The 27,107-nt window shown below is 36.5% G+C and overlaps 2 protein-coding genes across 3 annotated transcripts in view; both read right to left on the reverse strand.

Annotated features, from left to right (window-relative positions):
• Window positions 1–261: 261 nt before the first annotated feature.
• FGFBP2 (fibroblast growth factor binding protein 2) lies at window positions 262–4,437 on the reverse strand. Of its 2 annotated transcripts, none has more exons than XR_004356759.1 (2): window positions 844–4,437; window positions 262–601 (listed from the first exon to the last, which is right to left on the reverse strand). XR_004356759.1 is itself a non-coding variant. In XM_032686045.1 (2 exons), exon 1 carries the CDS (start codon window positions 2,032–2,034, stop codon window positions 1,471–1,473), a length of 564 nt encoding a protein of 187 aa, XP_032541936.1. In that variant the 5' UTR covers window positions 2,035–4,437; the 3' UTR covers window positions 262–601; window positions 1,458–1,470. The 2 variants fall into 2 exon arrangements, 1 of the variants encoding a protein (XP_032541936.1); XM_032686045.1 differs by having other exon boundaries at window positions 1,458–4,437.
• Window positions 4,438–4,535: 98 nt separating this feature from the next.
• PROM1 (prominin 1) overlaps window positions 4,536–27,107 on the reverse strand; it is a 60,690-nt gene continuing 38,118 nt past the window's right edge. The window contains 21 exon segments of the mRNA XM_032686046.1: window positions 4,536–5,989; window positions 6,230–6,270; window positions 8,353–8,421; window positions 9,506–9,621; window positions 11,060–11,152; window positions 11,698–11,766; window positions 11,853–11,933; window positions 13,376–13,429; window positions 14,497–14,589; window positions 17,246–17,317; window positions 17,586–17,653; window positions 17,656–17,731; window positions 18,726–18,810; window positions 19,249–19,350; window positions 19,764–19,889; window positions 20,717–20,869; window positions 22,822–22,981; window positions 24,120–24,128; window positions 24,681–24,742; window positions 25,886–25,965; window positions 26,382–26,599. Of these exon segments, the coding sequence (XP_032541937.1) occupies window positions 6,252–6,270; window positions 8,353–8,421; window positions 9,506–9,621; window positions 11,060–11,152; window positions 11,698–11,766; window positions 11,853–11,933; window positions 13,376–13,429; window positions 14,497–14,589; window positions 17,246–17,317; window positions 17,586–17,653; window positions 17,656–17,731; window positions 18,726–18,810; window positions 19,249–19,350; window positions 19,764–19,889; window positions 20,717–20,869; window positions 22,822–22,981; window positions 24,120–24,128; window positions 24,681–24,742; window positions 25,886–25,965; window positions 26,382–26,599 (1,805 nt within the window). The 3' untranslated portion in view covers window positions 4,536–5,989; window positions 6,230–6,251.

Genomic DNA, 27,107 nt, shown 5'->3' on the forward strand with positions numbered 1-27,107 from the left:
TTATTTCTACAATCTTTTTTTCCCCTCTGGCTGAAACTCATCATTGTAATACAAACCTCATAATATTGAAAATATTAATGAAAATGTGTTCACAGTGCGAAAGTAATGACTCAGACCTGTAACTTCTCTAACACATTCTACCAACAATCTCTTAGGAAACAAGTGTCAAATACTGTGACTTTATACAAGTAGCATTAGTTAAAATTTTATGAAAGCACACAAGTATGTTTTCAAAAATTTTATTTTTATTGTTTGCACTAACTGTATCATCATTAACAGTTTTAATCTCTAACAAACTAAAGCAAATCAGCACACACAAAAACCTATGCAAGGTCAGCATTCCTAGAGCAGAACCTCTGTTATTTAAATGCACACCTGGGTGTGTAACAAGTCTAGTGACAGTTAGTTCATCCTAACACTTTAAACACAGTCATTCCAGTTTCATGCACTTTTCAGGGCTGTTAAAAAGTTTAATTTTAGGGGCAAAAAAAAGAGAACAGCTACAAGATTTATGGAGATAACTCGTTTTTAAACCAAAATTCTTATGGTCTAAATTATTAAACTACAGCAAGCACTTTTCTTCAGCTGTAATAATTTTGCTCTGCAAAACAAAAAAGAAAAAAAATTAGTCACTTTGCTGTTTTAGGCATAAATTATCATTAGCAACCTAAACACTTGCCAGCTCATGCTGCATATACTCCCATTTCTGTCAAGTGTTTGCCAGGTTCACTCACCAGCTCCTGGCTTTCCCTCTGAGCCGAAATGGAAGTGCGTATAAAACTAATCAGTTCTGCAATGAAGGGCTTTGCCTTTTTAAATCCTGGCTGAAAATCTGAGACTTACCAGGCAAGCACCTGCATGTGGTCTCTTGTCAACCCTACAGTAACAGACCCACAAACCAAGACAGTCCATTTGGTTTTACTCGTTTCTGCAAGTTGTTTCTGAACTAATTGTTGAAATTAAAATAGTTGATTATTAACTAGCAGTTTTGATGAATAAACTTAATCCTCTCAGTTTCTGAATGTAGTTTTAATTTGTTCTAGCTGGTGCATTTGGTTTTGGATCTGATGCATTTGTTATTTATCTTACTTCCCTGGCATAAATCCAGAAGGCAGCACAAGAGGGAAGGAGTGACAGAAGGAGAATAATTAGCCCAATTCAAACAGTTAGAATGGAAATACTGTAAGATTAACAACAGTAGATAGGGCAAACATCTGAGTACGTACTAAAGACCTCATGTGAGGCTGTAAGGGAATCCTGAACTAATAGGCATCACTGGAAGTTTAGCCCAGCCTCTCAGAAGCCACAAAACAGGATTTGCAATGTCAGATTTTAGCAAGTGAGACTAGAACCTCCCTGTCCACATCCCTGAGAGATCCTCAAAGTAAATTTAAAACAAAAGTACAATAGAATTACTGTTGGGTATATTCTACTGTGCTTCCAGATGCTAATTTTACCTGAAGTGAGTCCTTAACCCCTAAAGATGCCAATAATGTAGGAGCAGAAACCATGCAGGGATTCCCAGCAATGTTCCCGTGCCAGTTTCATTGCTTCTGTTTCATTTTCAGACCCTTGCACTGCTCCTCTCATAGAAGTGGACATTTTCTGCACTGATTCTTCCTGGTTTGCTAGCTCTTCTGGCTCCACACCAGTAGCTATTTGCTTCATGAGAGCCTCTGGAGGAGCCTTTTGGCACATGGAGGTCTTCAACACTTCCGTGGATTCACAAGCATGAGGGATCTTTCTAAGTTCCGCGGCGATCTGATTCCAGTAAATCTTTGGATTATTTCTGAAAGCACGACAGACTGATGGTTTGCCAGTGAATTCACACCAGTAGGACATGTCTTGGCTTTTGCATTCAATTCTAAGTTTCATCTCCTCATCGTCCCCACTAATGCTCATTGTGCAAATGTCTTTGGTTTTAGTTCGAAATTTGATTTCTTCACCATTGCTTCTTTTCTTTGGCTTCAGCTTCTGTCCCAGTCCTCCCATGCCACAGATAACAACTAGGAAAAGAAGAGTAAAACCCTTCATGGTCTGAGGAGTTGACCGAGATCCCTGAGCAACACGATCCAAAAAAGTGAAATCAGTAAGTAAAATGGTTGCTCACAATTTAAAGGCTTGGTGCACAAAGAAGCCTCTTTCCAGCAAAACATGGTATGTAAGGGTTGGGCTTTTTTATAAAAATAATAAATCACACTTCAGTAGGCACATGCCCATAATTTATAGCCTGAGGGAGTGTCGAATAACCTTGGGAGTGTGAACTCCCAAGTAGGTAACAAGACATGTCTTGTAAATGCAGTTAAATACAGAACGATAGTTGTATAACTAAGAAGCACATCCCTATTCAGATGAACATGTCATATTTGATTTTTAACAGATATCTGCCATTCTCCAGCTGCTTTATAGCTATCTTCATGCCAGAGCTTGTAAGACCATATCAAAGAAAAAAAAGATAAAAGTGCCAAAACAATCTCTGCAGCTACATCTGGATGATTATAAATGTGTCCTAGTAAAAAAGGCTGATTTGTACAACAGGTTTTCTTTGGATTTGCACAGTCAGGATGCACCTTTAGCACTTCATTTTGTCAGCACATGACATGCAGTGAGGATGCATGAAAGATAAACCATACATTCTTTGAGCCATGAAAGATTTTTACACTTGCAATACTTAAGCAAGATAAGGAATAAAGCTTGAGCAAAATAAGGTATTACAGGCCTAAACATACACTAAACATTTGGAAGTTTTATCATCACTGTCACACCATGAGTTACTTTCAGCCAACAGAGCAAGACATCAGAACTAATTTATCATGGGTCACAGCAGCAGGAAACAGACCACAAAGCATATCAGACAGATATTTGTGTTTCATCACTTTTTAGTATTTTTTTTTAAAAACAGGTATTTTCCTGTTCATAAAAAGTGAGCTGTAAAAATGACATAAAATAAAGGCAAGAGAACAGAAATATTTTAGTGCAGTTTCTGCTGCAGTAACTAAAAGCAGAGTTAAGGAAAAATCACTGTAACTCCCTTGGCATTCAGAAGGTTGTAAGGAAAAGCCCCTCCCTTGCTGTGGTAAGACAGTACTTTTCTGGCTAATAAGACCCCCACCAGGCACTTCTTCCTAAGACATATATGCTACACTCAGCTTTACCTGACCAGCTGTTGGAAAGGGGTATTAGGTATGCAACTGTGAGGTGCTAGAAACCCTGGAGTTAAGACTGGCCATACATAACAGAACAGAACACCATTTTCTGTATCTAGTTGCTCACCGGGCAGCATTAAAGAAAATAGTATGGCAAAAACATTCATTTAACGCATTGTGCAAAGCAGAACAACAACAACAGAAGTTTCTTGGGGCAGTTGACAAGAGTCCCAGCTGCTGTGGGGAGTCCCCAGCTAATCTGGAAGTTGCCCACTTGAAGGTGGAGCCATCTGGAACATCCATTCTGGGTATCATGAACCTTGTTCTTCCAATGTGTCATCAAGTTCCACAGGACTAAATACCATTTAACAGAGAGAACAACCTTGTTTTCTTTTCATCCCCTCTCTAAGGCTATTTTAGTAACATTTTTAGTAGAGGCCTCATCTCTATTCTTCCCATTAGTTTCTCCTGTCTGTCTCTTTCAAGGTAGGGTGTGACTCTCCAGCCAAATCTAGGGACAACAATGGTACAAACCTACTTAAGACTTAAAATTCACTCTTAGTTATTTTCTAGGGAGTCTTCTTACCCTTCAGCCAGCCAGAGAGAAGAATCCCTTTGCCCACCTCAAACTTAATTTCAAGGATTTCAAATCCCTATTGCAAGCACTCAAATGCCTCATAATATTTGACAAACAACTGTATTGTTTGCACTTTGTTATACACAACAGAATTGACAGTTCTTAGATAAGAAACTAAAGACATCTGTCTCATTCTAATAACTGCTAAAGAGTTTAAAACAACTTAAAAGTTACTTTATACCACTTTCAGATCTCTTCTTCTCAAAGTTTTCAAGTTTAATCATGAAAACAAATAAATTACAAGGATAAGGATAAATACCAAAGCTTGAATTCCAGTATATTTACATATTACAGCTACTAGGTTACTGCCAAGTGTTTGTCTCACTCCCATCTGACTTTGTGTCCTCTGTCTGCCTGTGCTTCAGATGAAAGAGCTCATGGTCTCTTGTATCAGTAGAACACAACTGCCATTTTACAAGGTAAGCTAGAATGCCAGCAGTGAACTATGGGAGCTGAAGAACTAGCAAATGTTTAATTCTCCTGTCAGGGCTACAGAAACAGGTTATATGGATATACTCCACAACTCATTAGCTTGAATCCTACCATCTCTGCATAATTCAGATCCTTTGTGGAAGTTGGAAGCTCCCTCACCCAGTGTCAATGTTCTTTCAGTCCATCCTGCTCCAAAAATAAAAGTCAAATACAGCAGAAATTTTTATTCAAGGTAAAAAAATTAATTTTCCTAAGATTTTAACTCAGTGTAACTCTTCTGAGACAGGTCTACACAACAAAACAAGTGAGAATCAAACATCAGGTAGTTAAGCAAGTTCTTTTTTATTTAAATGAACTGGGAACATTTTCTCAAATTAAAAATAGAAACTTTTAAAAATCTGCAGTTCTGAACATTACATATACACATATGCTACATACTGTCAATTAGAAATGTTTCCATTTATGATGTAAAAATTAAAAATTTAAGGTTATTCTGGATTAAAGACTTGTATCACTTTTCAAGCATTTCTTTGAAATTATAATAATGACTTACAGAATTATCCCTACTTCAACATAATGAACCTTGCTGGAAACAAAACTGACAATACTGATATATGAAGAGATTATTTTAGATCAATATATCCAACTACTTCACCTGCCAAAACGTTTTAGACTGGTAACATACATACTTTTGGCCTTTTGATGAATTCTGTTGTTAACTAACTCAGCAATGCAACTGTTTGCCTAAATTCAAGGCAGTAACTCTTAGTAACACAAATGTTAACTCCATTGCTAAACATATTTGAATTTTAACATTGGAAATCACAGTTTAAAATTATTTAGCAAGAACAGTATCACTGCCCCCAAAAGAGTCACAGTGATACCATTAAGGACATTAACAGAAGTGGGTGTCAAAGAGGAAAAGGAAGACAGAGAATGTAAAGCATTCTAAAAATTGCCAACATAGGACATCCCTCATGCTCTTTTTGAGTACTACTGAACTCTAGAAAGCTTAGCTTTTTCACTATATTATGTAACCCGCACACTCCCAACCCCCCACCCCAAAGTTTAAAAACAAACTTCTCCAAAAAGTTTTTTTTTTAGGTCTATACTGCAAAACCCACTAAATATTAAATAATTTTAAAAAAAAAGAGGAAGAAAACAAAACTACAACTGAACTTTTCAGATGCACAAAGAGACACAGTGGAACCCATTAAAATTCAAATTTAGTCCAATGTGGTCATTCAAGAGCACCAAATAGCAACACTGATCATGCTGGTAAATTCATTTGTGTAGAGTATTATACAATATTAAAATCTTAACTAAACACTTAGAAGTTTTAAGAAAAATGTATATACAAAAGTCTCTGTATACAAAATGTATTTTTATGTAAACGTGTATGTACTGTATTTAACACAAATCAACAATTTAAGATAAGAACTTGAACAACTGTCAGAGAATTCCTAGGCAAAGGCTGTTATCTAATTAATTTATATACTGTGATGTAAGGTACAAAGCCCAGTGTAAAAAAAGTAAAAAACAGAAAACATTTTTATTCAAGCCTTGGACAGTGGTATTTGAGAGGCAGTGCCCTGATCTCAAAATATTCTGTACAGTAGTTTATGGCATAACATTCAATAGTATATTTGGGATTTACAGTACAGCTGACATAAAACAAATGGCTCAGGATTCGTCAGATGAATGGAAATGCCAATACACTTGGAAGAATAATGATATGCTCCCGTAGAAGAATCTTGAGCCTCATTTACATAGCCTGGAAATAATAACAAAAACAATTCAGGAAAATCTGATAAAAAATTGATAAAGATAGAATTTTAATGTCATTTAAAAAGAATGAAGGCACAGATTTTCATATGAACCTGAATATGGTTGAAAAAGTTTTTTATTTTTAAACCTTAGAGCACCTTAGAGAGTTACAGAAATCAGAGCAGCTTTCTTAAAAATAGTAAAGTAGTAATAGACCTAGAATTGACTTAAAAAGCTTATTACTTACCCCTTAACGTTTCCAGTATGTGTTACCACTGTTCCACAGAGCTGTACAAGGAAAAAAAACAGAAACCAAACCCATCATTTTCTTTTGGCCACAAATGGAACAGAAATACTCTGTCTAACTAAGGTGAGACCAGCTCAGTTGGCACAGACTCTTCTCAGTCTTTTACCCATTCAGTCAAGCATTCTTCAAACAAGAGGAAATAGATTCACGGTTCTCCCCATCAACCTTTCTGGTTATCTTTGTTTCATGATAGAAAGAAATGCCTGGAACACCTATTCAACACCATTCCTTTGCAAACTTAATCCCCCTTAAACTTAAGCCTCCTGTTTTGCTCTCACAAAAATGGTGGCTGCATTTAAGGTTATTTGTATCTTTAATATGTATATGAAAACCCCTTGTGTGAGACACACACACCTCAAAGACCTCTCACTTGTACTTACGTATCGTAGTGTTATAAAAATATTTGCCTCTCTCTCCTGATTTTGAAGGCCAAAAAAAAAGTCTCAACCCTATGGGATTCTTTAAACCTGCAAAAGTACAGGTGTACAGAGATCTATTCAAAGTTGTATCCCTCAAAGCATCTCCAAAAATAATTTGTAGGAAATCAAAAAAAATCAAGGATAAAAGTGAAGAGTATGCCGAAATGAAAATTAAACCCAAGACTTTATTCATATGGGAATTCCATATTGAGAAATTCAAAGCATGTATGCCATAATTAGCAGTTTTTCAAATTATCTCAGCAGATCAGAAGGCAGCACTGCTTCAAACTGAATGTTCAAATTTTATTACAGAAGCCCATTTTAAGTAACTCAGAATTTAGGAAAAGGAAGTCAGACTGAACTAGTGGATCTTTGTGTAAAACATTATTTTATGCTAGTCATTTTTAGGTTATTCAGGAACACAATTACCTATTCATCGACGACTGAAATACCACAATAAAACATGATATGAACCTCAAGAGTATTAATATCCACACTAAAGATTCAAAGATAAGAAAGGGACTTCTAATGCCTGAGCAATTATTAGTTTCCTCTTATGTACAGTACTGAAAGTTCTTAAAAATAGATATGACAGTGGACAGTACTTTAGAATTAAACACCTTGTCAGTTAATTTAGAGAGTAAGTACCCTTTAGTTGCAGAACAGACCAGAAAAATTGTGATCATAAATATCACTAAAAACTCCTTCAGAATAAGATGTGGAATCAAGATCTGGTCAGTAAATAATTATTGTAAAATACAGTTTTAAATACTACTACTACTAATAATAATCATTATCATCATCATCGGATGCAGGCATAAAATCTGGCAAGACCCAAACTCTGAGCTCTCTTGGTATTTACCCATTATTTGAGTGGTTTTATCTTCTCTGCAAATACTCAACCTCTACTTTCAGTCATGAAGTTGCAAGTTAAAGCACAGTGATTTCAATCAAGCACACAGATTTCAATCATAAATTTGATCCTTCCTTATGCAACTTGCAAAGTTTGCAAAGCCAGATACTGAAGTTGTGGGACATCCTATGTTATCCCTATGGAAACTGAAATTCTCACAGCTAGCTTAAGTTTTATGGCACAGTTGTTGCAGAGGCAGAAAAGAATCCAAATCTCCTCTTTTTACACATAACTTGAACTTCTTGTTTTGTGATGTTACATTCTAGTCCTACCCATACAGAAACACCCATTTTCTATGTTCATGCTTTCTGCATACCTGAATCACCTGCCTTCTGCACAGGAAAAGCCCTTCTCACCATTTAAAAAATAAAATTACTCAAGAGTACAAATGCATCCCAGCCTATCACATTCAACTGCTATCAGAGTATTTTAATAGGTTTGTCAATTTAGGACTACCCACTGTGCTAGCTAAATACCTAATTACATGGATTTTAAGATCAAATATAGGCAATTCCTTTGTTAAGTTGCAAGAAATTACTACAGTGTCTGCTGTTATGTAAAGAATATTTGAGAAATATAAATCATACAGCATTTGTTATAGTGAATAATCATGCAAAAAACCAAACAAAATTAAATGATTCACTTTAAAGCATGCAGAAAATTGAACAGATGATTAAAAGAGTAGCTTAAGTAAGGACACACGAAGGCATGCAGTTTCAGACTTGGTTTACCTTGTAAAAACAGGATTGTGTATACCATATAAATGTTCTTTATGATAACCATTATTACCATTTTCTGTACTGTAATAAAATAAATACACCAAGAAAGACCATGTTAACTATAAGATGCATTATGTACAGTATGGCTTCTAAGACATGTACATGGGTGATGGTATGATATGCAAAGATAAACTGTGTCTGTACAAGAGAATATAATTTTTCCTTTGTAACTTTCAGGAGTTATGGCATAATTATAATTTTACATTTTAAAATATTTTTATATTCTCAAAAAATCAATTAATTACTTTTCTATTGTTGTTGAGTTGGATACTCTAATATAATCTATAAAGTCTGGTGAAACAGAACACGTTACCTCTTTAGAAGTAACAAGTTACATTAAAAATATAAACCCTCCCACATTAATAAAATAATTTTAGCAAATATCAGCAAAAATGTCTTACGTTTTCATGGGTATAGTTTCGACACTAAAAAAACACAGAAAAGGAGGAGTAATTAACTAGACAGTAATAAGTGAGTAATTTTAGCTGTACACAACTGTTTCTGCTCTACTGACTTGTGAATGTGCCATGAAAAATGACCAGTGTGAAATGTGAGAAATGCAGGGCACAGGCTACATGAACGATGAGCAAAACAAAGAGCAGAAAAGAAAACAGTAAAAACAAAACTGATGGGAAAATACGTAAGAATAGTTATCATAAAGTAAAATGCCAAGTCCCTGAGACAGAGGAACTGCAATTGAAAAAGGAAAGACTGGTTAGGAATAACTAAGACAGCAAGAAAGCAAATCATTAATTCAAGGAGATTACAAATCAGGCATAATTCACCTTAACAGGTTACTTAGCAGAGCTAATAACTTGCACATTTGGAACTTATTTATATAAACATTGCTCATGAAGCCCTGAAGAGCTCATCCTGAAATAAATTTCTCAAGGTCAGAGCCAGCACTATCTGCAGAGTCATGGCCCCCAAAGGCCAACTGCATGAAGCACTTTGCAGGCACCGACCCAAACCAGCAGCATTTCCCAGGAACATTAGGGTCTGCTCTGTCAGCACAGGTTTGAGGATTATAGAGCCTTCACATGAAACACTAGAAAAAACATTTTAATCCATTTGCCATTTAGTTTATTTAGGAGTATATACTTACTCATCATACACATCCTCTGTATCCATTCTACGATAGTATTTAGAGAGTTTTACAGCAAAAATTATGGCAGGAATTAAAAACATTGAAGAGCCTCCCAAACCAAACCAGAAGGTATTCTGAAACAAAACAAAATCAAGGAAAAAAAAAGATCATGGAGAAAATTAACCAGAAAAGTAATGAACCCCTGCTTCATGTTTGAACCATTGTTCCCAGGACACAGCAGAAATTAGTGGCACCGGTCTGATGGTCTGTCTGAGCTCCTTTATACCAGTGTGGAACATGGCACATAAAGCATCCTCCACTGTCAGTGTGAGCCAACATAAGAACACGACCAATCTTACAAATGTAACCAAACAGAAATATGGCCAAAGTTGCTCAAAGCTACAGGGCCAGAGTGGCCTAAGAAGTTATTTCAATGTACTCAGCTGTGGACTAGAAAGCAACTTCCCAACTCTTAATTTACTAGCCATGTTGGGTTTTTTCCTTGATATTTTAAACCATCTTTCTTGCAATTCTTGTCAAAATATGAGTTCACAGCACTTTCTCAAGGTACTTTATAACTTGTTAATTGAAGCCCTGTTTGTGTAACTGATTTCATTATCATACAGTTGAACTGAGTCATAACCTGATGTTAAAATGATGATTTTTCAAATTTGATTTGTATTGGCTGGAGGCATTTTGACTTCCAAGTGACTCAGCTAAGTTCTATCATGAGGGAAAATCATGGGTCATCTCTTACCACAAAGGAGAACAGAAGTTCTGTAACGTATGAACTAATCAATGAGTACAGCATGATTCCAGCAGGTTAAGAGGTTTTCACAGTTAAGCATTACCAAGATTAAGCATTACTTAGTTAAGCATTATCAAGGTTAGAGTGCTTTGCCTTTGACAGCTTGCACGTATTTACTGCTGGTACGATTAGGACCCAGCTCAATGTGCCATAAAGCTAAGTAATAGTTGGGAGACATTTTAGGTACTTTCCAGGCACATGGTTGCTTGCTTTACTTTTAATACATGCTGTCCTCTTTCCAAGCTCTCTTGGCAAGATGAAAAAGCCAATATTGCCCTTATATACTGCTACAAGTCATGCTCCAAGTCCCCAACATACAGAAACTAATCAAGATCTGTCTGCTACAAGTCAAGTGATAAAACCTCATTCAGGTTTTCTAAATTCCAGGAAAGACACTTGAGAAAGTTTTCCCTTGGTATTTTCCACTCACTTTCTACTCCCACTCCAATCCCGTTAAGTTAGAAATGGTTACAGTTGAAACTTCAGACCTTTCTGCTTTTCCACTTCAAGGTGGTACAGAATCAGTTGATCTTACAGAATTCTTGCTAATACAAGCTGAAGTTTAATGAAAACCTAAAACAAGTCCAGCACTGGTTTGTCTTTGGACTTGATCCAGATCAGAACATTTTCCTTACATAACTTGGTGTGTGATACTTTACTATTTTACTTCAGAATAGTCTAGCTGGAATAATTAAACGCAGATGTACATTAAAAGAATTTCCCACTTGATACCCCAATTTTGAGTAACATAAAATGTTTCTTACCACAGAATCGGTTATATAGCTGCATAAAAAAATATCTACTGCTGTATCTATCACGTTGGCAATAGGCTTGCATGCTGCTACTTCCATGGCAATCTGAAAGAAAGATTTTAAAAAAATACAGTATCTAACAGAATAAAATAAGAATCTCGAAACTTGCTTACAGTTAAATTTTACTAAATTGTTATGTCTCACCCTACCCAAATTCAAAATAAATACCAGTGGGATATGCCACCATCTGAACATCTTTTAAACATCAGCTTACTCTCTCAAAGCCTGCAGCTGAAGAGAGAAATTTAAAACAAGAAGCTAATGACATCAGTTTAAACTATGCAGGTGAGACTCAGTGCAGTATTGCTACAAATGGTAGATTTCAGCCTAGCCCTGAAAACAATACTGTTAAATTTGCACTGCATTCCAACCAACACAGCTCCTCATTTCTATTCTGCAAACCCAACAAAACTCTACGAGACCAACTTTCTCACTGATACTAAATACAAATGTATTAAAAACTGAAACTATAGAACATACCAAAAGTAACATTCTGGTGGTATTATTATTATTATTATTATTATTATTATTATTATTATATTTAGCTTTATTATGGGGGATTTTTTCTCAATTAAGGAAATGCACCTTACCGATTCCTTGACCCACTCAGTGTATTGCTCAAAGTAGCCAACTATGGTATCCATGTACTTTTTTGTCTCCTAGGACCAGATAAAAGAGAACAAAAGCAAGTTAACCTCTACCTCCATGACATCAAATTAATGTACTTTGACCAAATAAAGCTTACCTGGACAATAACTTGAGAAGCGTTGTTATTTATGAGAAACTGGGCAGCATTAACAGCACTAATGACATTTTTCACCTTAACCTGCAGAGGAAGAGATGGTGCTTAATATAAATAAATCCCTTTCAGGCTGTTGCAATGGCTCTGGAGCCATTGTCAGGACCTGCTCTCTTGATAAACCAGTGTCACTGTCTTGTCAAAATCTGACAAAACATGCAATTCTAGACAGAACATGAGCCTGCCTAAGGATTCATGATCATCTGACAAAATTCTCTCACTACTAAAAAAGGCTTGTATCAGTGGTTAAGACTAGTATCTTTTCCTGGAAACTACATAACTAATTAATATACTAGGATCTGTTTTATCTTCCACTCTCTTTCTTTTCTTTAAGCGTAGAAATAGTTACATCAATGCCTGTATATGCACTACAGACACACATGGTGCACAGGAAGAAAACACTGGGCCATATACTATCACAACAACTCTTGATGACTAAAGTAGGATTCTATACAGCCAGAATATGCCCCTAATCAATAACCTAAAGGATTGAGATGCTTTTTCAATATATGTACAACCCCATAAAGTCTTTCAAAGAACACACATAAAGAATATTGCACATAGAGCCTGAAAATGTAGAGATGTCAAACATGATCCCTTTCTTATCAACACTTTATTTTATGGTTTCTTACCTCCCCACCCAGACTCAAATCACAGACTCTAAAAGACATCTAACTGGTCTGCTGCTGTGGTTGGGTGAAAACTGCAATGGGAAGCACTGAGGTAGGTATGACCCACAAAGCTGTTGTAACTATGACCAAGGTAATGTGCCTAGATTCTTGCTACCAGAGCCAAGGCAGGCTGGTGGCAACAGAAAGCTTTGCTGCCAGAAAAGTAACTGTCCTGTTGGCCTCACTCTCTGGCAGAGCATGGAGCCAGCTGGTCTCACTGTGATGCAGGCAGCAGTTGCTACCTAGAGAGGAAACCTGGGCTGCCCTGGGGAAGCCTCTATACAGATCCAGGTTCCCACAGCGAGGATGCTGCTGCAGGAGCAGGGAATTAACAAGTACCATCTAATGAAACAGAGCCCAATGGGAGCTCAACGTGGAACAAGAGGTGGTTAAGGATGTGAATCACAAAGCTCTCTCTTGTCAGTTGTACTTTTGCATTTTGTTTCTTGGTCGTTCCCCCCAAGTTTTGCAGTCAAGGATTCTAGAAAAACAATAAACCTACATTTTGAGGAAAATGAATAAGCACACTATACAGAACTGTACTGAAGCCTACTTTATCATGTGACAACTCAGTTTACAATTCATTCTCCAAAAAACATCTCAACCATTCATTTTTTTTCCCCTTTCTATGCAGAAGAGATACCTAACTTCTTGTTACTACCTCAATACATTACAATCTCTCACAGTAACAGAATAGCAGTAAATAGAAGAAAACTGTACTGAAAATATATGCCCTGCATATGTGGCAAAAGGATTTAAAACACAAAAATGTTCCTGTTGCCAGAAAGAGAAGCTTACCATAAGTTCAGATGATGTTTTCTTCAGTAACCTAATGCTCTGGTTTAAAGTGCCCTATTGGAAAAGGGGGGAGAAAAAAAGCTTCAAGTCATTACTACAGGTATGAGCACACCTGGTTTAATATTATATTAATGCTTTGATCTTCTATAGATTATTTTGTTATTAATACTAAGTATCACACTATGTATAACAGTAACAACTGCATTAAAATGAATACATTGTGGGTTTAATCAGTATTTTGCCAACAGCACTGACTTAACTAGAGTTAGATCCAACAAACTCAGTAAGATTTAGCTGGAGGGAGGACAGAACAGTTAAAATCAGAACCAAGTGTTCAGAGAATTCTACATTGTGCAGTTTCTGAAGGGAAAAAGCACTTACCCTAGCTTTAACATATTTCTTGACAGTCAGTTTTTGTAAAAGAAAAAAGAGATGAAAATAATTAGGAGTTAATTAGGAAAGAACAGCATAGAATCAGAGTGGACCAGAAGACCTAATGTTTTTCTACAAGCCGGCTTTGATAGGGGCAGAAATACTGTATCAGATGCCAGGATACATTAAAGGTCTTCGTGTTATGTAGAGGAAGAAGCAACATCAAGCAGGTAGGAGATTCACAGCTTGATACTATACAAATCCATGTTTGGCAAAATCAGGCAGAAGTAGCCCTTTCACATCTTTCAGAGCATCAATAAAAAAACCACTTTGGCTCCAAATGCTACTCTCGAGAGTTTCCAGTTCTGTTAGGTGACTGCTAACTCCAAGAAATAAAGTGTGAAAGTGGTAACTGCCTTTATTACTGAAGACAAACGGCAAGCAAAAAAGAAAACGAGTGATTTCGGGTTAGAGCTTTGTAAAGTTCTCCCCTGCTTCCTCTTTTATTCATATATAACCACAAGTAGCTACAGAAAAAATAGTGAAGAAAAAGGTCGTGATTTTAAACAGTATTATAAAACAGTAGTATTACAAGTAGGAAAACTATTTATTAAACACATACTTTAGTTCAGATTACTCTTCACTGACACAATCTATGCTAATGCAAGTCCAGCTTTCTAACCTTTATTAAAGAGATTTAGAGATTCATATTTTCTACAAATGTTTCAATATTAATTTCATGTTTTTACCATAGCTTGCTCTAGTGGAACGACTTGCTGGTTATGAATCATCCGAATGCTGTTTGCGTGTCCTTTTAAGGCATTTTCCAGTGCTCCTTTTGGCTGCAAAAAATGCAATTATGCAGTATTGTTCAGTAATCTCAAAGCTTCCCAACAAAGCAAAAACCAAAGAAAGTTGCACATTATACCCATCCACTCCAGAACAGCTGATGCTAAAAATGAGATATGGCAGACTGAATTCCTCAACACAAGGAGGGGAAAATAATCACCGTATTAATAATTCAAGCCTCAGCAACCAAACCAGATATATCACCTTGCTTTTCTGGCTACAACATTATCAGCACAGATTTAACTGAAGGGAATTTTCACATGGTGCACTAAGTAATTTTAAATACAGAAGAGTGAGCACACCTCCCTAGCAGTTGCCACAAGCCAGACCCCACTGCAAGAACCCCGCAGCACTGTGCCCCAGCTGGGACAAGCATCTCTCAGTCATGGGTACTTGCTTTTGTTTTGGTAATGTGGACATCACCCTGAGGCATCCTCTGCTTTCTGAGAGGCACAGAAATATAGATATTTTCAGCCAGCAACTTGGAAAGATGCCTGTGAAGGTTATTTTCCATTTCTGTGGCTCCTGCCTTTCAGTAAGAAGATTTGAGTTCATGCTCTGATTTTCAAGTCCAAATGCCTGTCTGGAGCTCACGCTCGTTGCAAAACCCTAAAAATTTCGTTTTACTCCCAGAAATAAATTTATTTTCCATTTCCTTTTGGTGGCAAAACCACTTGGCCCCCTGCATATACACTGAATACACACTGTTAACTCCATTTTGGAAGTGTAATAATGGCAGATCTCAATGCTCAGAGATGTGTTTCCTTCCTGGGAGGTGTTCGTGTAAGCAGTCAGTTGTGGTCACTGAACAGTTATTTTCAGGATATTTCATCTCCTGTACTGACAAGGTGAATTCCTTCACCTAATAACACCTGTTGGTGGCATTGCTCCCTCCTCCATATGCTGACCCCCTTGGTTTGATGAAAGTTTTTTTTCCATTGTAAAAACATATGTTCAATTTTGTGTAAGGTGTCAAAAAATGCAAACTATACAACTGAAGTTACTGAATTCCAAAAGCTTTTAGTTTATTTTTTAATTGATTGCTCTAAGATCTATCACTAATAACAAAGTGGGATTATAAAATATCTGTGGAAAACAGTATCATTTTTTAACAATCTAATGTCTGTAATACATTGTATTGCTGTCATTTTGGCTTGGTATTGGGTTTCTTTGGACATTTCATAGATTACACTAAATAGCATCACAAGGAAGAAATAAAAACATACACTGTAATAGTGAACACATTTACTACTGCATTTGTCTTTTATATGAAGAAATTACTCTGTCTGATCTAGTCTCAATTCTATTGCTTCCTTAAGATTCTACTACTATAAAAAATAATGAAAACAGCCTACCAGGACAATGTATTTTCCTCTATGAAACTATGCAGAACATATCTCAGGGGCAACTCTATGTTAACACGTTTGAAGAACTCCAGCTTTCACTTGTAAAATAGCCCCAAATCAACAACAAAACCACCTCACCTGTATAACCTTCCACAGTAAAAACCGGAAATTGAAGTAAAGTGTGGTCAAAGATATTGGTATGTGCCCAAGTTAGCAGGCAACCCACATGGGTAAGCAGGCAATGTGCAGCTCACCGATGGTGCTTGGAGAAGTTGCTAACTACAATATAGGAAAACTCCAGGAGCAGCTGACCTTGACACAAGTGCACGTGAAGCAGAAAAAAGCCCCAACCAACAAAAAAAACCAAACCCCAAACCAGCAACAGGTGTGTGCAAATTATGCAAAAAGCTGAAGTAAACAAAGCAGGGGCTTCCACTGGTGCCCTCCTCTCCCTGGAGGAAGGATGGATGGATATCTGATAAATTCCAAACAACGTGGTCTCCCTCTGCTGTGTCCCTTAGTGATCCAACCAGTCGTAGTATGTGTGCAGTGTAACTCTTCCTTCTGCATTGCAATGCAGGAATCTGTCTGGGGCCAGCATCCAAACCATGACTCTCATTTTGGAAAATGAGTACAAAGCGACCTTGACATGCATACAAACATATCAACTGAATAGTCACTATCCATTAACATGGATCTGTGCCACTTGCAGATTGATTCATTTGTGGGAAATGTTGTAGCAGTACCCTCTGACCATTCTCCATGTGTCTGCTTTCAAAAACCCCTTCAGAGAAGACAGGGTTTCTTTTGTGCATTCTCCCTCCACAATGGAGCCCCAGTTCTCACTAGAGCTCTTATGAGCTGCCACAGTACAAATATCATCACTAATTGCAAAGTCTTCCGCTCACTAACTGAAAGAAAATTAATTCAAATCATCTTTTCCATCATGATCTAACCCATTTTTCTTCTATCTCGGACCTGAAAATGTAGCGAGCATAACAGGAAATACTGAAATGGAGTATTCCCCTCAGTTCTAAAGCAAACAGTGCAATTTAAGAAAATAGACTTCCAAAGCAGAAACTGTACAACAGCATACAAAAATCAATAATTAGCAACATCTAAAATACAGCTCATAAGAAACACTGTTCTAGAAAGTTTTTCCTTACATGACAGTGCACAACGTATGTAAGTGTCTAAAGTACAAGAATTCTCCCACAGAAAGTCTACTTTGCTATGTATTTATATTTATATGATATAAAAGTGATACATTTTATGTATTATTTTATTATTGAATTAAACTTACCAGCTGGTCTGCTCTTGCTTCTAAGTCATTAGCAAAGGAGAGAAGATCAACCTTGGTAACACTTTTATTGATCTGAAACAAGACGTGAACAGTGAGAAAAGGAGTCTGGTGTTATTGCATTTACACGATTTGTACTAACTATACTACCTACTCTGTTTACTCTTTATTTCTTTAAATATTACTGACCTTAACTTCTGAAGTGCTTTTTTCCCCCAACTTCTATTATCCTTCAAAATATGGCCTTTCACACAAAAGTAGATTTTTCTGTTTTGCCCATAGTTAAAGAATATTTCATTTTATACTTTGTCCCAGTCATGTCTCTGGTTGACTACAGTCTCACCTCTGTCAAATATGCTGAAAAGTCTATCCCATCTATTCCTGAAGAGCTGAAATTCAGAAGATTCTCCTTCCAATTTCATCCAGTAGAATGATTTTGCTGAGGTTTATCTGAATATGTTCAATTTTAAGTGCCACATCTTCTGTATACTGAGAGGGAAACAAAGAAAGCATAAAAGTAGTTTGCAACCAGTTCATATTCTGCTATAGCCCCTGCCCAAAGCATCTTGCTTTGGTGATGACTCATTTCCACGGAGAAGCATGTACTGACTTTTGCTTACATCAGTTAATTCAATTAACTTCAAAGAATCCACCAGGTAATGTTGGTGGTAATGTTCTTCCCTTCCCTGCAGTATCCACAGTAGCCAGTCAGGCCAGGTTCTAACCTACCTATGCCTCTTTCATACCAATGAATTACTTGCCTTCCATTCTGTTTTAAGCAGGCTTCCCTGAATAAATGCTAGTCCCTCCTAAGAGAGAGACTAACATCCCTCCAGGAAACATTATCCTTAAGAATATTATTTGGGAGAGGGACTGTGTCTATTAAGTGTGGGTTCAGTGCCTGGCAGTACAGAACTGAGGGTTTGCTGTAATGAAGACAGGTACTACAGGCAACCCCAAAATTACTACAGTCATGTAATGACAGTGCAGTCATGGATTATTAGATCTTAACTGAAAAGACTATTTAATCCCAACCCCTTCCAACCATTCTTAAGACCACAGTACATCATATCCTAGATCAACACAAATCTGACTGTAATCAGAAGAGAAGACACCAAGAAAGGCATTTATATAAAAAGAAGACTGTCATTAAACACCATAAGCAGCCTTTGGAAGACACGAGACTTCAACCTTCCTTCTATGCAAGCTTCAAAGTTAAAACCAACATTATTATCAGCACCCATAAAAAAAAAGCACATTAGAAAATCTTCCATGGACCACTAACACTGGTAAAACACATCTTACTTGTAACTAGACTTCTTTTTTTCAGATTAGCTTGGACAGTTCTTGACTCCTTGAAGGATGTTTTGTATATAAAAACAAAACTCTCATAAAACCAGGACACAGTTTTGAGAGTACAATGTTTTGAGAGCAAACGTCCTTCAGAAACAATCACGCACTCACTCAAAGTTTCTTTACTTACCATACTAATATTTAGAAACTCATTGATATTGAACAGGTATTCCAGGTGAAGGGAAGTATAAATTCCTTTGTTTTCCTTGCAATCACTAAAAAAACACAAATACACAGATCAGCCTAAAAACCACCTGGAGGACCAAGTATTAAAAGAATGATTAATGATTTTTTCTTATTCTAAGAAAATCAATCCTTTAGAAAAAAAATACTGGCTATATTTTTTGAAGCTCAGACTACAAGAAAAGTAACTAACAGTTGTCTCAAAGATGCAAAATATTTTATCAAAGAGTTTAACCAGTATCACCATACAATATTATGCTAAGACCACCTCTAATAACTCATATATGGGAGAAAATTGCTTTTGCTAGTGATTCACTAGAAAATCAGAATGTCTTCTGGAACATGTGTGATTTTTGGATGTGCCTGGAAAACAGAGCATGGAAGATACCACCAAATCAGTATGTGTAAATGAAATGAACTAAAGTGAAGTAAATATGAAATGAATTAAATGTTAATCATAATTTTAATACCTGTACACTTTTTCAAAAGTCAAGTTAACATTTGGATTTTTAAAGAGGATGCCAGCAAGATAGTTTTTCCATTGCTTATTTAGTAAGTAAGGTGTATCCAAACCTAGAAGACAAATTCAGTAACGTTACTATAATTCCAAGTTTCTTCGTGTACTTGTTCATATGTGGTCTTTTGACACATACCCACATCTAAGCTTATCACCCACTAATGAAAATATAAGCATAACAGCAAATTCAAACTCTGGTGTAGAAAGTGAATATTAAAGCTCCCCATCACTGAGGAAAGCTGAATCAGAAAAATCTGTCTCCAAAGGAAGACAGGCATGCAGTACTTACACTGCAAAGCAAATTAAACCAAGAAAGGATGAATGTCTCTTTTTGGTGTGTAAGGAGAAGGTGTAAAACCAGATCCAAACTCACTTAAAGTGTCCTATAAAAAATAATATGCCATACAGAGCTGACAAGACCACTGGGACTCACTGGGATCCTAATAATTTAATAACATGAATAACTTCACCTTGAATAAATTTTTATCTTCAAAGGGCTCACAGACCAGTTTTTCTACATTTCCACCCGTGACAAAAGTGAGCACCACTACAGTCATCAGCACCCAGGAGAAAAGAAAACTGAATCCAACTCCTCTGAAAAAGAAATAAGTTGAATAAGTTTTTGCTTTTTAAGAACATTTTATATTACCACACACCACACACACACACTTGGGGCAACAGTGAGGCAAACAGTTAGGAGTTATAACAGATAGGAAAACTGATAGACAGTTGAAATACTTCTGTTTTCCAAATACGTTCTTGTCCTCTGAAACAAATGTTTCAGCACTGTAAAGTCTTCAGCTAAAGTGCATCTAAAATGCTCACATTTTGCATTGGGCGTGCAAACTGTTTAAGAATTACATTTAAGAGCCACAAACCCATACAATTTTCTTTTTAAAATTCAACTCTTTAGCCTTGTGCTCTCAAAAAACGTTTTAGGAAGGTTTCAGTTGCAATCTTCTCCTACACCAGCAGAAACATTAATCCACTACTGGGCACTTTTCAACCCCAAACCTTCTGAAATGCTCTGAGAAATCAAGTGTCTTGGTCTCCTCTCATGGCCTTTTAATTTTGAGCAAATGTTCAAGTGTACTAAAAGCTATGACTTTCTCCTTTTATTTTCAATTATCTGTTCCCAGTTTTTCCAGCTCCCAAAGGGGCTTACACAGAAATTCATTAGCTAAAACACTCGCCTTAGAACAGTAGATTCAGAGGTTTTATCCTTCAGCTATGATCCTCAATGAAAGAGAAACCCAAATCCCCAAGTCCCTCAAGTATGTGAGATCAATATTTATTTCTACTTTTTCTCAGCAGATATAGATAGGTAACAAACCAGATTGTTTTTTACATCCTCCAAAATCAACCAAACCAACTTTCTACAGGTACACTTAGTTCATTTTTCCCATATAAGTGAAACTTACGCCATAAGAAAGTTTCCTCCAGTGTTGGAGATACAGCCTCTGGTTGTTGGAGAAGCATGTTTATCATAACCACAGGTGCCACAGAGCAATCCAAGATAGTAAAAGACCAGAATGAGGACCACCATGCAGCACAGAATGAGACACCCCAGCCACCTGAGGAAGAAAGATGAAGTTTTTTGTTATTTTCATGCAAAGAACACGCTGGACACCTGCAGAGAACATCATGCAATACTATATTCCCAACTGGCCCACTTGTGGATCTGTGTGAGCAACAAATGCTAGCAACAAAAACAAGCTACACTAGCGTGTATTTTGGACCAGAATATGGTTATTGCTGGATTACAGGCAGTTGCTGCTGAAGGACTGGGGAACAGGCAAACACAGGAACAAGGTGTCCCCAACACAGTTACTGCAGGTGGACTGTGCTGAAGCATCAAAGTGCTCCAAGTGGAGCAAACAATGACTCAGAAGAAGCAGATGTTCAAACAGTAATTTATTCAAGAAGCAATGGAGAAATTTATGAATGTGGACTTGCCATCAGTCATTAAGTACACAGCTGCTCTTACTGCAAGGCTTACTAACTTTTTGCACACTGTGTTAGGCTTGTAATTGTAAAAACCTAGGCATTGTGTGGAATGCTTTCAATGATTGGAACAGTTAATGGAACTTGATGAGGAGAAAGATCTTGGATAGGAAACGAACTTTAATTTTTATTAAATACATCACACAACAGGTCTATCTGTCCACATAGCTGGAGCATATCTATTTATTCATACATTATATATCACATTCTAGCCTTTAATCTTCTCCCAATTTCCTCTGCACTTCTTTTTCTCTTCTGTTGTCACTATATTTTTAAGTTCCTTTTTTCCTCCCTGTACCTCTGTAGAGAAAATTCTGTAAAAGAAATACTGTAATGAACATGCACAGCCAATAAAAAGAAAGCCATTAATGCTGACAGGCATATTTGTAAGAGAATATTATTAAGAACTGCAAATAAGGCACCTGTACTTAAGAAAGGAATGGATAGAAAATAATTTAAACAACTAAGGCTTGTTGGTCTCATTTGTACTTGAAGTATTATTAGGTTAGACAAAACCATGCATTTTAAGTGTCAATGTAGATGAGATATATTCTCCAGTAGCAGAATAAAACAATATATTTATTTGGTTAAATGTTATGTGAGCTTCAAAGAAAATACTGATAAATTTGTCAAATTAAGGCTCATCACAAAAAACTGTCAGATAAGGAATGGGCTAAAGGTAAGGTTCTAAAAAGGTTCTAGAAGTTCAGTCCTTCTGCTCACTTTTATTTAACACTGCATTAAAGCCATCAACACATAGTCTGTAGCAGTGAACTGATTAGGACACAAAGATAAAAGCAATTATCAATTATAAAATCAACCGAAGAGTCAAACAAAATGTAGGGAGAATCTGATGAGCTGGACGACAGAAATGACTAAAACTGGACAAAGGTAGATGGTAGGAAATAAAAAGCTTTATGCTTCAAAATACGAGATTACTCAACTGTAAGAGTCACAAAGTCTCAACCAGAAAGAGTATGTTCCCTCTCAACGTACCAGTTAACCCAGGCATTTGCAAGGACAAGTGCTACACCAGCAGGGACACATGTGGGTGAGCACAGATTTACAGGTGTGAGGCAGAATCCCTGCTACTCCCCTGTGGTAAAAAGGGTGCAATAACAAGGGATTGGCTGCAAGGTCTCTGTGGTCCTATGCCCTCACAACTTACCTGTAATTTAGTGAAAACAAGCCCTAACTAAAAAGTCACCCTGGCATTATAGAACAATTGATTTCCTTTAGGTGTTACATATTTGACATCTACCTACCTCTATCCTTCCTGAAAAAGACATGAAGGTCAAGAGTAGAAACTACCTCCTGCTCTGTGGTGGAACAGCACACAGATGTTGATCAGCTGCATTTTTGCCCTTTACCAAAATGCCAGTAACAAACGTAGCATGCCTTATGGCATCTTTGTTTCACTGTGTTCATCATTAATAGTTTACTTGCCTTTATAGACCACTAAGCTATTAAAAAGTATTAACAACAGGTAACACTTCACTCCTGCCTTATTTCATGTACATACCTGTAGAAATCATACTGCTCCACTAGTGGAAAATAATCTTGAACATATGCCTCACTCTGTGTAAGATATACCATCAAATCGTCTAAAATCTTCTGAACAGGGAGCGCTTTTGTGAAGGTAGTAATATTTGAACCAATGGATTCCAGCACGCTTTTGATATCTAAAAGAATATACATATTGCATGTTATAGATCCATAGAGCAAATTTACATTCCATGTATGCATTATAAAATGCTATTAAGCCATGTGCCACATGTAACAAGCAAGCCATGAAGACAAGTGTGAGGGAGAGACAAGCAGGCAACAAAAACATCAAGCTTTGAAGTAACACAATGGCATTTTAAAACGCACACTTTGTTTTTAGCATTCAGTTTAATGATGAAAGACGTAGAAGTTGAGCCAGAGTTCTTCCTCTTGCCTTTCATTATAATGAATGTGTCACCTTTTTATCTAGCCAGCTTAAATCTTCCTTTCATGCAACATTGCAAATGGTAACACTGATCAAGACAATTAGCCACTAAGTTTATGAAGGAGAAGATCAAAATCTATTTAAACTCCATGCCTTGGGAATACAACACTGTGAAGAAATTATACTTCTTATATTGAGAATCTATACTAGTTCTTTTCAACCTTATTAAAGAGATTACTTAAATAAATTCTTTCCAATTAATGAGCAACACTCTTGAGGTAACGATCAATTAATCCATTTTTCCCTCAGATAATGAACAACATGCTACCTATACTTACAGTTTAGATATACGCTATTTAGATTTACAGACACATGATTAATTCACTTATTATACACCCTGTCCATGTGTAAAATGCAGTTTCTCTATACTCTCCCCCTTCTTTCAACTTGAAACATACTTGGAACAGCAGGATGTATAACTACAGGTTGCAATTTGGTAGCAGACAACACCTTCTATTCTCAAACAAGATCGTCTGTTTTGATGTTTACTCTTCAAATCAACCAGGTAACAAATCATTCTTTTTAAAAGTTTATAAATAAATGCATTTTTTTTCTAGTAAACCCATTTATATGCTTTGTAACTGAAACTCAGTTTAGTGCAAACAAACTCAAAAAATTTATAAATAGGTAAATTAAGATGGCTTGTCTGTGTTTACACATAGCAGCAGATACTGAAAATGAGTAAATATGCTCTAGGTTTCCTAATGACAAGTATAACACTGATTTTCTAAAACTGGCTCATTTAGGCAAGTTCACACAGTACACTATGCTCGTATCTATACTGTCTTCATTTTGCCCAGGAGGGGAAGAAAAAGAACAGAAAAACTTACAAGGAACAGCTGCTTATATAATGCAGAACAGGTCCACAGTGCAAGAACAAAAATTAAAACAGATTAGTATACATACACTATACTACCATACAGGTATGGTCAAAGACTAAAAAGTGTAAAGCCCAAGTAATAAAACAATTAAGACAGTCATTTAAATTATCCTTAAGAGCATATTTTTACCTTCCCTTTGCCATCCACTACATTTTAATACAACTGCAGGCAGGTTCAGGTTTTTTAACATCACACTCCTAAATATGTCATAAACATATCAGTCAAGGAAAATTAGCCTTTCAACCAAATAAAGCGCCAGTGTGAAGTTGGGATCCCAAGATTTCTTGTGACTAAAAACCCTAACAGATAAACACCTCCATAATATATCCTATGGCCTATTTTTAGATTTAATTTTGGGTCCTCATTAAGACACAGTTGCCTTCTATGTTTTTTTTTCTAGTACCAGATTTAAAAAAAAGAAGTTAATCTTTTAATGATCTTTAGCCAAGAAAATATATTATCAATAAAAGAAAACAAAAACATTAATCAAAGTGAAAAGACAGTCCTCACCTGATAAAATGTTCCTGGTTTGATTCACCACTAAGTCTGGAGTATCATAAAGCTGCATAGCCCTAAGAATAGAAGTTGGAAAGATTAGAGCATGTTTCTCGTTGTCAATTGCTTGCAATTTTTTTCCTTTTATTCAAGAATCAAAACTATACATATACGAAAATGTATGTGATAAAACTATGAAAAATACATTTTTATCACTCCACATTAGAAAAGATGAAAGTAAAATAGGAACTCTAAGTACATTTCAGATTCAGTTTGCTCTTCAGAGTATTCCTTGGAAAAAAAAAAGCTAAATTTAAATATACATTAATCAGTTACAATGACCTCAAACTTTGTTGCCTGTCAGACCAAGAATGCACATATGAAAATTCAGTAGGTGAAAGGAGTTACTGTGTACCAGTCAAACGCCTCCCCTTTCCAAGTCTGTGCCTTCCAAACATGAAATGCATGTTAGAAACAATGAAATCCAACTGCCTCTAAAGATGGGGTGATGCTTTCTTCAGTGAAAAGGTAAAAGAAAGGGTCTAAGCCATGGAAACAAAGCCTGAGCAGCTTATCTGGACAGAAAGGAGATGCTTAAATCCTTACTCCCTGCAAGCCTGATCACTTCAAAAGCATGCAGGGGTCTAAGGGCCTGCAGACATTTTGGTTCCAGAAAGTGTCCTCTATTCCTAGAAAATGTTTTCAGATTTCTAGATTTTTCAACTGCCCAAATTAAGGAATTTTTTTTTCTAGGTGAAAATCATTGTGTTTTGTGGAAAGTCTTGCAAAATACTAATAGAAATTACACTTTGTCCATTGCACTACATTTAATGTCAAATATGTACATTAGGAATTAGAAGAAGTATTTCAATACAATAAACTAATCAGGAGAGCATAGGGTTTTTTTATTTCTTTAGCTTGAACCAAAAACCAAAACATGCTATTGGATTCATGTTTCTGCCTTTTTGTTTTTTTTAGGATTGTTCTTTCAACCTGACAATTCACAGACATTTTTGACCTGTAGTATCCTGGAGATACAAGCACTACATTCATATTTTCAAGTATTATATCTTGGCCCAACAATGGAATAACGAGAGACATCCACCACAAAGCAGGACGAGGTGGGAACAAAAGAATTCTGCTTGAGAAAACAAGGGAAAACAAGTGATTTACAAGTATCCCAGCTTATTAATTAAGAGTTTACAAGTCTGTCAAGAAACATACCTTTGTGAACGAGACTAGAAAGGTCTATTTTAAGGACATCATTGACCTTTGCAAGCTGTGAGCTCACTCCTGGCAACTAGGAAGCAAAAAACATGCCTGAGTCACACGAAGTAGCAGTCTTGCTAATTTAGTAAATATTTCACAGTTAAGAGAGAAGGTACAGAAACTAGAATGATTTGTAGCAGAATCTTTCTAACACACTCCTGAGACCTCTGCTGAACAAAAGCAAAGCTTAACCTCAGCATTTTTGGGAGGGCAGGTTATTTCACTGCCCAGAGCAGCACTTTAACATAGCTGCTTGACACACATTTTATCCTCTTCTACAGAGAAGATGAAAACAGTGACTGGAATTACCCAGAAACAGAATAAGGGAAGGTCACTTATCTGACAAGTGACAGCACACACCAAGTCACTAAGCTGCAGAAACACTACTGGGCTTGCTCAAGGCAATCACGCTCTAAGAGTCTGAAAAACATTATTATAAAATCTTACCCCACTAAAATTGGCATTGATGTTCAGTTGACTTAATGAATTCCTGATGATATTGCATGTTGAGGCGGCCTGAGCCGCATTGCACGCGGAGTCATTGAGGGTGTTGCTGAGATGGGTTTTAACATTCGTCAAGTTTGCATGAAGCCTCTCTGTTCCCTCCTGCAGAACCTCTACAGAGACACTCACATTTTCCAGTGCTTCCTTCGTTTCTCTGATGGCTGCAAGGATGGGAAATTTTTTAAAAACCACTTTAGTTACAAAGCAGACTACAGATACAGATATGAAGAGAAAGTGTCCATGCATAAATGCTACAATATTCTTAACAATACCGATCTAAATAATCCTGCCTCCCTCCCAAAAAAACCCTCTAGCACAGAATATGTACTTTTTGCACATAAAAATACATCACTCATGCTTTCTTACAGAGAAATGAATGTGCTCAGGCTATTTCATTGAGATTCCATCCACTTCCCAGATTACTCTTTTATACCTTTTCCCTACCTCTTCTTACTCAGTGATTTCAGTAAAGAACTTTAACACTTGGTCATTAGAAATTGGAAGAAAGCCCATATCCACAAAACAGTATTTTGCTTATAATCCAAATCACAAATTATGCAGCTGTAAGATGAAAGGTAAGGAGATCATGTTGCATCAGCCAAGCATTAATAAGCGTTCAGCACTGGCTTTAGATTTTATCCAATCACACCAAATAAACAGAACAAAATG

Source organism: Chiroxiphia lanceolata, chromosome 4, assembly GCF_009829145.1.
Source record: "Chiroxiphia lanceolata isolate bChiLan1 chromosome 4, bChiLan1.pri, whole genome shotgun sequence".
Classification (NCBI taxonomy): domain Eukaryota; kingdom Metazoa; phylum Chordata; class Aves; order Passeriformes; family Pipridae; genus Chiroxiphia; species Chiroxiphia lanceolata.

Excerpts from the sequence above, each read along its gene's own strand:
- FGFBP2 (XM_032686045.1), bottom strand. The coding sequence starts at position 2,034 with ATGAAGGGTTTTACTCTTCTTTTCCTAGTTGTTATCTGTGGCATGGGA.